General features: G+C 40.3%; 3 protein-coding genes and 1 long non-coding RNA gene across 9 annotated transcripts in view; 1 reads left to right on the top strand and 3 right to left on the bottom strand.

Annotated features, from left to right (window-relative positions):
* Positions 1-6,617, bottom strand: part of LOC126190897 (uncharacterized) — a 125,372-nt gene extending 118,755 nt beyond the window's left edge. For both annotated transcript variants that reach the window (XM_049931515.1, XM_049931514.1), the window contains exons 1-2: positions 6,589-6,617; positions 5,306-5,385 (exon numbers count right to left, since the gene is read on the bottom strand). In XM_049931515.1, coding sequence (XP_049787472.1) covers positions 5,306-5,385; positions 6,589-6,598 — 90 coding nt within the window. In that variant the 5' untranslated portion in view covers positions 6,599-6,617. The remainder of the gene's footprint in view (positions 1-5,305; positions 5,386-6,588) is intronic.
* Positions 1-12,352, top strand: part of LOC126190903 (uncharacterized) — a 554,406-nt gene that overhangs the window by 261,693 nt on the left and 280,361 nt on the right. The window lies entirely within an intron of this gene.
* Positions 1-12,352, bottom strand: part of LOC126190901 (probable chitinase 10) — a 362,914-nt gene that overhangs the window by 181,244 nt on the left and 169,318 nt on the right. The window lies entirely within an intron of this gene.
* LOC126190898 (uncharacterized) overlaps positions 1-12,352 on the bottom strand; it is a 125,522-nt gene that overhangs the window by 3,697 nt on the left and 109,473 nt on the right. The window lies entirely within an intron of this gene.

The raw sequence follows: 12,352 nt of genomic DNA, 5'->3' as shown, positions 1-12,352 counted from the left end.
TGGCAAAGGGTTCATCTAACAACCTTCAATATATTTCTCTATTGTTCGACACCCGAACAGCACACGAGAAAACCTAACAAAATCTTTCCGTTCGAGCCCTGATTTCTCGTATTTTGTTATGATTATTTTTTCCTGTGGAGGTGGATGTCATTAACGTATTTTAACACTTCGTAAAAAGTTAGTGACTGAAATTTCTTGAGAAGATCCAACAAGACACCTTAGTTCTGATGATCGCCATACCAAATCGAGTAGCATATCCGTGGCACTCTCTCCCCTATTTCGCAGTAATACAAATCGAGATGCCCTTCTTTCAGCTCGTTCGATGTCCTCCGACAATCCTACCACATGCGGATCCCACAACAAACATCAACGCTCCAGAAGAGACCGGCCAAACATAGTGTCAGCAGTATCTTTGGTAGCGATTTTGCTCGTGCTAAGTGTTCTGCCAATAAATGGCAGTCTTTAATTTTCTTTGCCCACAACATTATCTGTTTAATCATACCAGATAAGTTATTCGTAACTATAATCCCAAAGAATTTAGCTGAATTTGCCGACAGTAAATTTGCGTGATTTTTCGTGTCACCGAAATTTAGCGGACTCCCTTTAGTATTCATGTGTATCACTTCACACTTTTCGCTGTCTAGAGCCAGTAGCCACTTTTCGAACAATACAGGTATCTTGTCTCAATCATTTTCAACTGATTTGATCATTCGATCGCTTTATAAGACAATTAACGACAGTATCACCTTAAGAGATTCTGAATTGTGTCCTAATTAGTTTATGCAGGACAGGAGAAGGAGGAGTGTATCACGCCTCCTTGAGAAAGGCCAAATTCTGTTTTAATCGATGACTTTCCGTCTATTTCTTCGAACTTTGACCTTGCTGACAGGAAATCACGAATCCACTCGCGCAGCTCAGGCGATACGCCATAGGCACGCAGTTTTCCAGTAGCATTTTGACATCGCTCCTCATAGGGGACCTCTAAGCAATTCAAAAGTATAGATATAATTTGACGATTTTTGTAGATAGCACTCTTTACTTCTTGTCCGCCCCCTTGGTTAGTGTGTCATACAGCGGGCGCGCGTTCGATCCCAGCCGACTCGAAGGTTTCCTCCGCTCGGGGACTGGCAGCTGAGCTGTCTACATCATCATTTCATCATATTCGACACGCAAGCCACCCATCTTGTCGCAAACTGACTTGCAACTGCCGGCCACACTTCCCTAGGGGGAGAATCTCGGCCATGAATGGCGTACGATCATTTCATTTTTAATTCACTACATGCGAATAAAGAACTAGTTCTATTTCACAAGAACATTATTTTCTGAATCCGTGTTGCATTTTTGTCAATAAATCATTTTCTTCGTGGTATTTCATAATTTTCGAACACAGCATATCTTACAATATCTTACTAATTCAGCAAATTACTCGCATTTCCTTTCTTGGATATTGGTGGGACTTGTGCGTATTTCCACTCTTTAGATACGAATCTCTCGACTAGAGCGAGAGAGCCTGTATACGTTTGCTAAGTACGGGGCTTTTATATAGGTACATTCTGAAAGGACAGTTGATTAGTACACAATCTGGTCCGGTGGTCTTGTATTTATTAAGTGACAAGCTGCTTACTGCAGCCAAGATTTCTACTCATAAGTTACTCAAGTTGGCAGTTGTTTTTCATTCGAATTCTGAAATATTTACTTAGTCTTCTTGGTGAATTAATTTCGGAAAACCATGTTTAGTAACTGTGCTTTACTGGCACTGTCGCCAGCAACATCACCATAGTCGACGCTCAGTGAAGGTATCGACAGCGTTGGGCATTTTGAGTTCTTTTACAATTGGTAGCTTTTATTCGTTGCTTCTTCAGCAGTGCTCGGACCAGTTTTTTTTAGCATGAGGGATCACGAACAATCCCTTATTGACATTTTTGGTACGTTTTTCACAGCTGCCAACGATGCTATTTCTCTGAATGCAAACAATAGTTAATCTACAATTAGATAGTCGGAATGAGTGGAGACTAATTCTTATGAAAGCGTCAAGTTAATTTTTAAACACATTTACTGTGCGTTTGTTTTCAGTAGGATTGGATCTGACTGTTTTCAGGCTCCCCACAATAATCCCTGTATCCGGCATAATGCTCCCCATTTGCTAAGGATTATTTGTATGTAAGAAGTTAAGTATATTTTCGCAATCATTTAAACTTCCAGTGGCCTCCTGAACTAACTGCTTAAATTAACTTTCTGAGAAAGCATTCAGTACGATTTTGGGTAACGTTTTATGCTTACCGCTGACTTTAAACAGGTATTTCCGCCACCATGTCGAGGGTAGATTGAAGTAACCACTACATGTATGTATCTTGGATACCGATTTGAAACATGACTCAGGTAAACATGATTCAGGTTTTCTTTGAACTGTTCAGCAACTGTATCAACTGAGTAGGGGCGTCGGTAAAAGAAACCAACTATTACTTTATTCTGTTTCTCTTGTGTAACCTCTACCTATACCAATTCACAGGGAATATGAAAAAAGTAAACTACTTCGGCCAAGCGGTTCTAGGCGCTACAGTCTGGAACCGCGAGACCGCTACGGTCGCAGGTTCGAATCCTGCCTCGGGCATGGATGTGTGTGATGTCCTTAGGTTAGTTAGGTTTAAGTAGTTGTACGTCCTAGGGGACTGATGACCTCAGAAGTTAAGTCCCATAGTGCTCAGAGCCATTTGAACCATTGAAATTACCTCTTTCGTAGGTTAATTGATGTGCTTCTTCTGTTACCCAAGGTTACTTTGAAGTTTCTTCCTTGTACCTATGTTTGTCAGTCAACATTTGTGATCGCCCTTTTTAAAGATTTCCCATCGTCTTCAACTGAACTTCTTACTCTGGTGTCCCTTATCGCGTTATCTACGTCCTAAGCGAACTTCAAACGTGTCACGTCATTCCTCAGAACCTCAGTATCCCATTCCTTTCGCACTGATTCGGACAATTGTTTTAAAGCTCACCTCACTCTACCCTTTCATCATTAGTAAATTGTGATCGAAGTCTATAGCTGAATCTGGGTACGCGTTATAATGCAATATCTGATTTCGCAATCTCCAACTGACCGTGTACTGTGTGAAATCTTCTCTTGTCCTTCCAAGTGTGCCTCTTCCTTTTCTGATTCTTGAATAGAATATTCTCTATTATCATGTGAAAATTATTCCAAACCTCAGTTACTCTTTCTTCTATCTTATTCCTACCATAAAACCCCTTATTCTCCTGTAACCATTGCTTTTATTCCTTCGCTTGTAGTCGCGTTCCAATCCAATAAGACTATTAGAGTCTCATCTCCCTCTACATACTGAATTACCCGTTTAGTACCCACACAAACTTTCTCTATTTCTTCATCTTCTGCTTGCGACGTAAGCATGCACATATGAAGTATCGTTCACGGGGTTGGTTTGGTGTTGAATCTTATGATAACAACCCCAACAGTGAACTGTTCACAGCAGCTCATTGTTTGCCCTACCCTCCCATTCGTAACGAATCCTACCGCTTCTTTACCATTTTCTGCTGCTGTTGATATTATTTATATTCGTCTGACCAGAAATCCTCATCTTCTTTCCATTTCACTTCACTGACCATCACTACACGTACATTGAGCTTCCGCGTTTCTCTTTTCAAATATTCTAGCTTTCCTACTACGTTAAAACTTCCAGAATTCCATGGTGCGATTTGTGGAAAGTTATCCCGTCACTCGTAATTCCAACTTTTACTCATGGTCTACTCCGCCATGGCTCTCTCCACCTGAGATTCGAATGCGGGACTAGTCCGGAATCTTTCCCAATGAAGAGAACATCATACGCTTTTTTTAAGTAACAGGTCACAAGGTCTGTGGATACACATTATCTGTCTTAATGCAATTATTTGCACTACCCTCTGCATCTCAATGCCATCGATCATTGCTGATTCTTCCGCCACTTAGGGACACTCTTACACCTCTTTGACCAGACCGTTGGCAGATCTAGGTCGCCTTCTTATGCCATAAGACTTCGGTCTTCATTACTTACGATTTTTATTCAAAATTTGAGCAGAGTTCGAACCCGGAATGCAGGATGTTTTGATTACTAGTCAAGGACACTACCCCTAGATTACGTGTGAACGCTAACCTCACCACTAAATTCGACCCTATACCAGCAGAGGCTCTAGCCTCATTCATCACTCCAAATTACTCGTTCCTGTAATCCACTGTCGCTATTTACACCATCTCGAGGGACCCATTGTACAAACAGCAGAACAGTGACTTACGAGAAACTGCGATCGACCATTTTATCCCATTATTTTTTGCACCATATGCGCAGTCATTGTGCTAACTTGACTGGTGTTAGCACTTCGGAACTCACGGGTGACTCCTTACGCTGATTTCGTGCGATTTTTTAGAAACACCCTGCGCAACGCCCGAAGGTACAGGAGGTCTGCATGGTCTTGTTTCCGCTACGTTCGTTCCTTCCCGTCTAACCTTGATGTTCACATCACCAGCAGTCGACATGAATGTTGAAATGTCCCTGGTGAATTTGTCATTTCATTAGGCGTCCAACGAGTGGTCACGTTCGAAGTCACTAAGCACTGCTGATGAACCCTTTCTGCTGTAACTGTTTCTCTACTGACAACATGTATGACCGATTTATCGTCCAACAGTACCTTCGTTGAATTTCCAAGTACTCGTTGTAATATGTAAACGTATTGTAAACTGAAATCGGACGGTCAGTGCGTCAGTTTTAGTGAATTCATAAAGAGGACCCACAACCTTCATGGTAGTAAAATTTTTTCCTTTGAATAATTTAATAAAACAATGTTTGATGTATTCATATATAGAAACATCCACTTAATGCAAAATAACTAAAAACTTTCCCAATTCCAGTTGGTGCTGACTGTGTGAAAAATGCCAACTTAACTGCGCCTTCGCTAGAAGAAAATGTAATTTCATGTGGCATCATACTGTGTCTATTCGTGAGTTTTGTTGAAGCATTGAGGTCTCCTTGTGAAAGACCAAACAGTTTTCTTACAACGTATATTGGTTCGTTCTCGCATAACATACTGTGTATGTTAAAATAAAAAAAAGCATACGAATTACGTTTTTTTGTGCAAGCGCGTTTCCTTTGTGACAAAAGACCCCTATTTTCAAGCGAGATAGATCAAAGAACAACAGAGGAACCTACTAATTTCCGTGCAACCAAGACGAACTTAGAGAATAACATCTTACGTTGCGAAATATTTAAAATGTTGATAGCAATGAGAAAAGGTCGATAACTAATTTTCTGTCCAGGGAAATACTTACCATATTCTGCCGTTTGAAGGTCGCTGCATGGCTAACAACCACCACTGAAGCCAGCACAAGGCTTGCAATCAGGAAAACACCTATGAAGGAAATAAGTGTAAAGTCTCAATATTTATACGGAAAACTGTCAAAAATATATATTACGAAAATTATAATGAGTAGTCTCTGTAATCTGAGAACGACATAGGTGTTATGTATGTTGTATAAATGAGAAAATTTTGATTAGTGAATTGCAGACAATAGTTTTAAACTTGTAACCAATGTTAATGATATGGTGTATAGCACACAGAATGGAATTTAGTCTTGTCTATAAAATACGGGCGACATAGCTCCGGGAAGTGACTGTCCTCCTTCTGCAAATGTCTCACCTTCCGTCATTCTGTCCTCAAATAAAGGCTGTCCCCAGATCAAAGTCAGTGTGAATTAAAGCAATAAGTTGCACATAAACAATACTTCAAAGGTCGGTGAAAGCTGACGTCTTTGGTGAGTCATTACATGTATATATAAAGAAAAAAGGGCTTCCGAAAACTGCAAACGTTGTAGCTACTCTTGTGGTGGTTGCTTGTAGTACATTGCGCATATTTTTCCATCTTGGCAATTCGTTGTTTGCAATGCAACCCCTCTGGTTACCTGTATTTCTCACACTGCATTTTAGGGTACCGACTGCATTAGGGACTTTGCACTTGACATGGTTATTCAAAAAAAGGAAATCGATTGTCTAACTACTTATTTATATAGTGAAGAAGACAAAAATTTCAGAGTGAACTGTTATGTACTGCGTGTTCCCTTAACTGGCTCTATACCAGGTATTACCAACACAATATTTGATTGCCAGAATCTCAACGTAAAACAGAGTTCGAAGTTCTGGATCGTATAAAAAACAGTGCTTCCTTAAAAATCGATATCACGATCATAGATTAACCTTATGTTAGTAAGTCCATTCCTAGGCCTATTAATCACTAATATAGTTATACAAGCTCTTCTTACCTTTAATAATGAATACATTAGGAGGACAGTATTTTTAAGGAGTTTTGTTACTCTTGAGTTATTGTAACAGGGCATTTCTCAAAATTTTAAGTATGAAATTTGTGGCAGACGGTAGCTTTGGTGGAATTCTGAGACACATTTTCTTACTCAAACAATTTCCAAGAAACGTTGGAGCCCTGAACCAGTAAACTCTCAGTATGTTACAAAATTTAATAGAACGAAATGCTCAGTTGTGTGATGGTTAACTACAACTTATTAGTGCAACGGCTTGCAGGAGGCCTGCTCCGAGAACTTACCCCTCATCATGATCGTTCTCTGTAGTCCGTCTGGATGACCCTCCGTCGTTTTCGGCGAACTTAAATACCCGTTTTGTGCGTCACGCATCCTGATTCAGCAATGCAGAAGCAAAGATACCGACAGATAAGGCTTAGACATTATCATTATTATTCGAATACATCAAATGCGATTTTATCCTTCATAACATTAGAATGCTTATTAACTTTGACATGATTGCGGAAAACAGCGCTATCGCAAATAAGTTGCGCAAAAGGCGTGGCGTTGACAGCATCAGTACGTGTATTCTTGAACACAATGTGTCACTAGCTCACTACTATAGAGCATGGGGTTTTTATACAAAGTTAAAAATACATGATGTCTATAATAACGCAGAATTTAATTTGTGCCTGCAACTTACTTTACGTTACATACGTCAGTTCTATGTAACAAACATCCCAAGAAAAACAAAAAGAATTATATTAAGTTTATTGCCTCCTCACTGTCGAGGTCGATGGTAGAAGGAAGGAAGGCAGAGTAGTCCTTAACGTTGTGTTTCCTGACTGAGTGAACGTGTGTGCAAGTGGATGTAAGTTGGGGCCTTGTACACGACGGGCAGTAATAAAGTTTTAATTATCAGCTTGAAAAATACCAAGTTGCGACGTTGAAGGACCGTCTCGGTGTTAGGCCTCTACATATTCACCCTTCACTGCATGTTTGTAAATATCTGAGGTGTGCGTAATGCCTAGAAGGCAACAAAACTTCCTCATTTTTCTCACAGCTGTTCTTCTTACACTTGAGCTTCAGATGTCAGAGAATCTTGCTTAAAATGACACAGCTCCAACTTACTTTGAAGCAAGAGTGTGGCATCTCCTTACTCAAAAATATGCGCATTGTTGAATTGGTATACTTTGTGGGCACGTTCCCATTTTCACTACAGTCATCATATCTTATATATCTTTCAATATTTCCTTTAGGGTTTTTGAACGTGTGACACGGGATTTTCGGTAGAGCGTTGTTAGGCAGGGCGAATTGCATGTGTGGGATTATAATTAATATTTTTTTATTAATTGCCGCCTAATGTAGTAGCCTGAATCCTGTTTGACTGTATATCCATGGCGCACTCCTCCCCAGAGCTAGTCTTATTCAGTGTCCGTCCACAGACTCAATCTACTGCTCACTTTCGAAGGCATGAGCCCTTAGCCTGTCATGCCGATACCGAGACAAGACCGTCCAACACACCAATATGGCACCAAGGCCTCTCTATGACCCACCGCTGCTGACAGCGGTCTCAGCTTTTGGCACAAGATGACGTAGCGGCTACCAACTCTTACTGCCAACTCTAGATTTTACCGGTGACTTCATCCTGCGGTGAATCCTTGATCCAGCCATGTCATCATAAAACGAGTGTGGCTAACGCACCACATAGGGCAACCAGAACCACCCCACGTCAGCGGCATATCGCTGCAGCCTCTCTCAGTGGCTCCAGCCAATGCCACCATTTCCTCTCGTACGGCAGACTACGGACTGCTGTGTCCCTCTGCCAGAGCTGGGTGGTGTTGCCTCTACAAACTCGCTTCCCCCACGCCCTGTGGTGGGAGCTTCACGCGTGACCTACAGTGGCATGAAATTCAGTGTCACACCACAACATGCTACATCCAAGCAGCGACTGAAATACTGAGCACGTAGTGATGTTCATTTCACTATACAATTCAGTCTCTATGTCGCAGACGTATGATATTTATAAAGTTGAAACATTTTTGTGGTACGCATGGTAGGGGAAAGTGGGGTAGAACCTGGTACCTCAAATTTCAACAGTAACTGTTGATTTATTTTAGCGATCTTTAAGAAACACTGAACACTGTGCTTCGTTATAGTCTACAAACAACTTTGCAATGTATGACTGCTAAGACCTGTATTTATATGTATTAAATTACGTCTTTTCTCAAACTATACAAATACCCGATTTAAACCCATAAGTGAGGTAAAACTGGTTGTACCCTGAAATCATTGAAAAAAAACAGTAAATAATTGAATGAATTTAATTTTAATTCTGAAATTGAGTAATTAGATTATGATGTGAAATTTCGGTGAGATACCATAAAAAATGTAATTATAAATTAATTACTGTGTTTCTGCGTTACAAAAAAAATAATAAGATAATCTTAACTTCCAAGTAGTGTTTTTATGAATTTATTAGGGCACTCATTTCACATGCAGTAGTCACACACAAGGCTGTCCATCTTCTTCCTCTGCTGTCGAACACGCGTCATGGGCCCACTCTTTGCACTTGTAGCACTGAATCCAGCCTCCCTTGGATACTCAGTGAGCGTAAATCAGGCTGCAGAAAATGCAGGCTGCATTAAGATCTTCTTCCGCAGAGAAAGATCTTGCAGTGTTATCTTGCTTATATGCCGAATTCTTCTTGCTTTTGTTTTTACTGTTGCCCTATTTTTCGTATTATGCTCTTTGTTTCATTTTTATCCTTATTATTATTGTTTTTGTTGATGTAGAACAACTTTTTTCGCTATTTTCTGTTGTTTCCCTCTCTTTTTATTTTCTTCTGCTTCTTCTATGCCTAATTTATGTGGGGAGGTGGTTAATATCGGAGTTTTTCCTCTTGTACGGCTCATCTACATTTCACCTAGTTCAAGTGCGTGTGAAGCATGCATCAGTTAATTTGAAAAAACTGGGAACCAGGATTCTTTGGAATTTGACAGCTGTCGATGCATACTTGGTTTATCTAACGACGGCGTCTTTTGATTTTTCAGAAACTGCAGAGTTTTCGTTTCCCACAGATTTTTCCAACAGATGACCTCAGATGTTAAGTCCCATAGTGCTCAGAGCCATTTGAACCATTTGTAACATAGCTTCCAGTATGTGGAAGCAACCACTGTCTCACTTCGTGCTCAGAAAATTTGCTTAAAGGACTCATAAAGGGTACGTCTAAACACTGAAGGCTATGAGACGTGTCAGTAGATAACAGTAATAGTATAACATTATAAGCTAATGAGGTGTACACATTTGACATGGGATCTATCCGCATCTAAAATCAACAATACTGGCTTTATTTGCGTGGACTCTGACAGCTAAATACAGTTCCACAACCAATAAAAGAAACTATCTCTGTTGATCCATCCACTTTCATGATGGTAAGCAAAAGAGCCAGGAACTGATTCATCGATTAGCAATTGCTTCTCTCTTTCCCACCGGAAAACGTACGTGGGAGACATAAATTGATCTGAGGGGCTCATGCATATCTCTACAGTTATAAGATCTCTAGACACATTACTTGTTTCTTGCCTCGAAGAGCCAGGATCCTGGATGGTTTGTCTGAAACTAATTCCTGTCTCTTCAACGTAGCAAATACTTCTCGATGAAATGTTATGCTCTTTGTAGACTGACTCCAACAGATCATCAAACTTTCCCATCGTGTAACGAATGAAATCTTTAGGACATGCCAGTGATGTTTTATCTGGGTTTCTAGCGACAGATGTGGATGTCTTGCCAGAAACCCATACTTCAAGTATTTCCTTCCGTTGTTCTGCCTTATTAAAATTATATTTGATGCCATTCTTTTCCGCCAGTTCGTAAGATAGACTACGGAGGTCAAACAAGGTTAGGACAAACAAATTTTGCTCCAAAAATAATATTTAATTCACAATTTCCATTTCTTGTTCATCAGAGGAAGCTGATCAGAACCAACCTCATCGCTTTTCAGCTGATAAAGCAGGCATGAGTGCTTGCTGCCGTACTCTCTTGACTCTGTCTTCCGGGGTTGACTAAGGAACATTAAGGGCTTAAGCAGCTCTCTTGTATTCTATTTTGCGCTCAACAAGTTCCTGTATTCCATCTGCCATATTCTTTTGAGACCAGCTTTGTCGCGTCTTTTTCCGCTGGTAGTTCCTCTGCATATCTACGAGAGCAAATGTATATGTAGCGAGAAATTGGGTATTATGAATTTGCACCCAGAAATGACGTGTACATTTTGTCACAACATAAATGCAGTTGGCGCAATTTTAATTTAATAGGAAGAGACGTTTACTGCCCAGAAATATTTTAAATGGTGGGGTAAAACCGAGTATTATCCTACTTACACCTTTTCACAATGCTCGCTCTTGCCCCCCAGAGAAAGGAACAAAGGCAATTATAAAACAAATACAAGTGTCCTAGCAGATAAGGAAGGATGATCTTAATACAGGAATCTACTTCCTAAAACTAATAAGTGCAAAATTTAACATGGAAATTTCAAAAGAAAAAACTAAGACAATTGCCAACATGGGGAAAGAACCATTCAGAACGAAGCTAGTGGTAGATCAGAAGAATTTAGAGCAAGTAAACCATTCCAGTTACCTCGGATGTGAAATGACATATGGCTATAGCAGAGATATTGAAATTAAGCTTAGTAAATTCAGCCGGTTATGTGGAACAATTAACAGAAACCTAAAAAAGAAAACCACAAAAGACACTCAAATTAATTTTTACAAAATTGTTGCATTCCCACACTGCTCTATGGAAGTGAGACATGGGTGATTACCAAGAAGCAAGAAAGCCGGATTCAGGCACAATAAATGAAATTCCTTAAAGGTTGCACAAGAGAAGACAGGCTAAGATATCAAGATATTAAAGAAGAACTGCCAGTCTTTAGCCTCAATGATAAAATTAGACAGTACAGAAGAAAATGGAACAAACATATACAAAGAATGGAGAGTGAGAGACTTCCCTTAAAGGCAAGAAATTATAACTGCCATGGGAGAAGAGACAGAGGAAGACGCCGACAGAGATTGATACGATAACGCAATTCCTGCCTAATACCTGAAGACAAGATGAAGATTAGGATACAAACAACAAGAGATTCGCTTTCAAATAACATTAAATAAGAACACACAACTATCGAGGTATAAACTAAAGTAATACAGGATTATTTTCACCATACACATGAGCACAAAATTACAGAAATTCCGACCGAAATCTTCGAAACACCATCACAACGAAACTACACATGCTACATTCGCGAAATTCACATCATACACTCTCTAACAGTTCCGATTTTATTCGTGAGATAGCAGCAGCGGTCACAGAAATGTGTGTGTACCCAGTTTGAACCACCTGCCCGGTTTTGGACATCTCTCGTCTGTGACATTCCTGATGGATTCCATAACATTGTTCGGAATGGTCACCCATCGCTACATCCAAATTGCTCTCAGATTGTGAAGTCCCAGGGCGCTCAAATAATGAAGTTCTATACATGACACCCCACTTGAGTAATAAGCAATTTACTGTCACATCTCAACCAACACCTGAAACAATCTGTAAGTGCCGGCGGGGGTGGCCGAGCGGTTCTCAGCGCTTCAGTCTGAAACCGCGCGACCGCTACGGTCGCAGGTTCGAATCCTGCCTCGGGCATGGATGTGTGTGATGTCTTTAGGTTAGTTAGGTATAAGTAGTTGCAAGTTATAGGGGAATGATGACCTCAGATGATAAGTCCCATAGTGCTCAGAGCCATTTGAACCAATATGTAAGCGCAGTTGATACACCCTAACTTAACGTTAGGATACGATACACAATGGAAACGAACTTTCATGATTTCTTTCTCAAACTGCGATGCACCACATGGTAAAACAGGAACTGCATCTAGAAGATAACGAAGTTACTGTCTGTGGTGCTACGTTCTCGTTCTGGAAATACGGTCTACAAATGAATTTCAGCAGTCCGTCACATATTGGCCCTATTTCAGTTTATTAACACAGCAGAAACTCGTTTATCCGGCGCTCATTGCTCTGCATC

Source organism: Schistocerca cancellata, chromosome 6 (genome assembly GCF_023864275.1).
Source record: "Schistocerca cancellata isolate TAMUIC-IGC-003103 chromosome 6, iqSchCanc2.1, whole genome shotgun sequence".
NCBI lineage: Eukaryota > Metazoa > Arthropoda > Insecta > Orthoptera > Acrididae > Schistocerca > Schistocerca cancellata.
The sequence above is the reverse complement of the archived record's forward strand: the minus strand, read 5'-3'. Positions and strand labels throughout refer to the sequence as shown.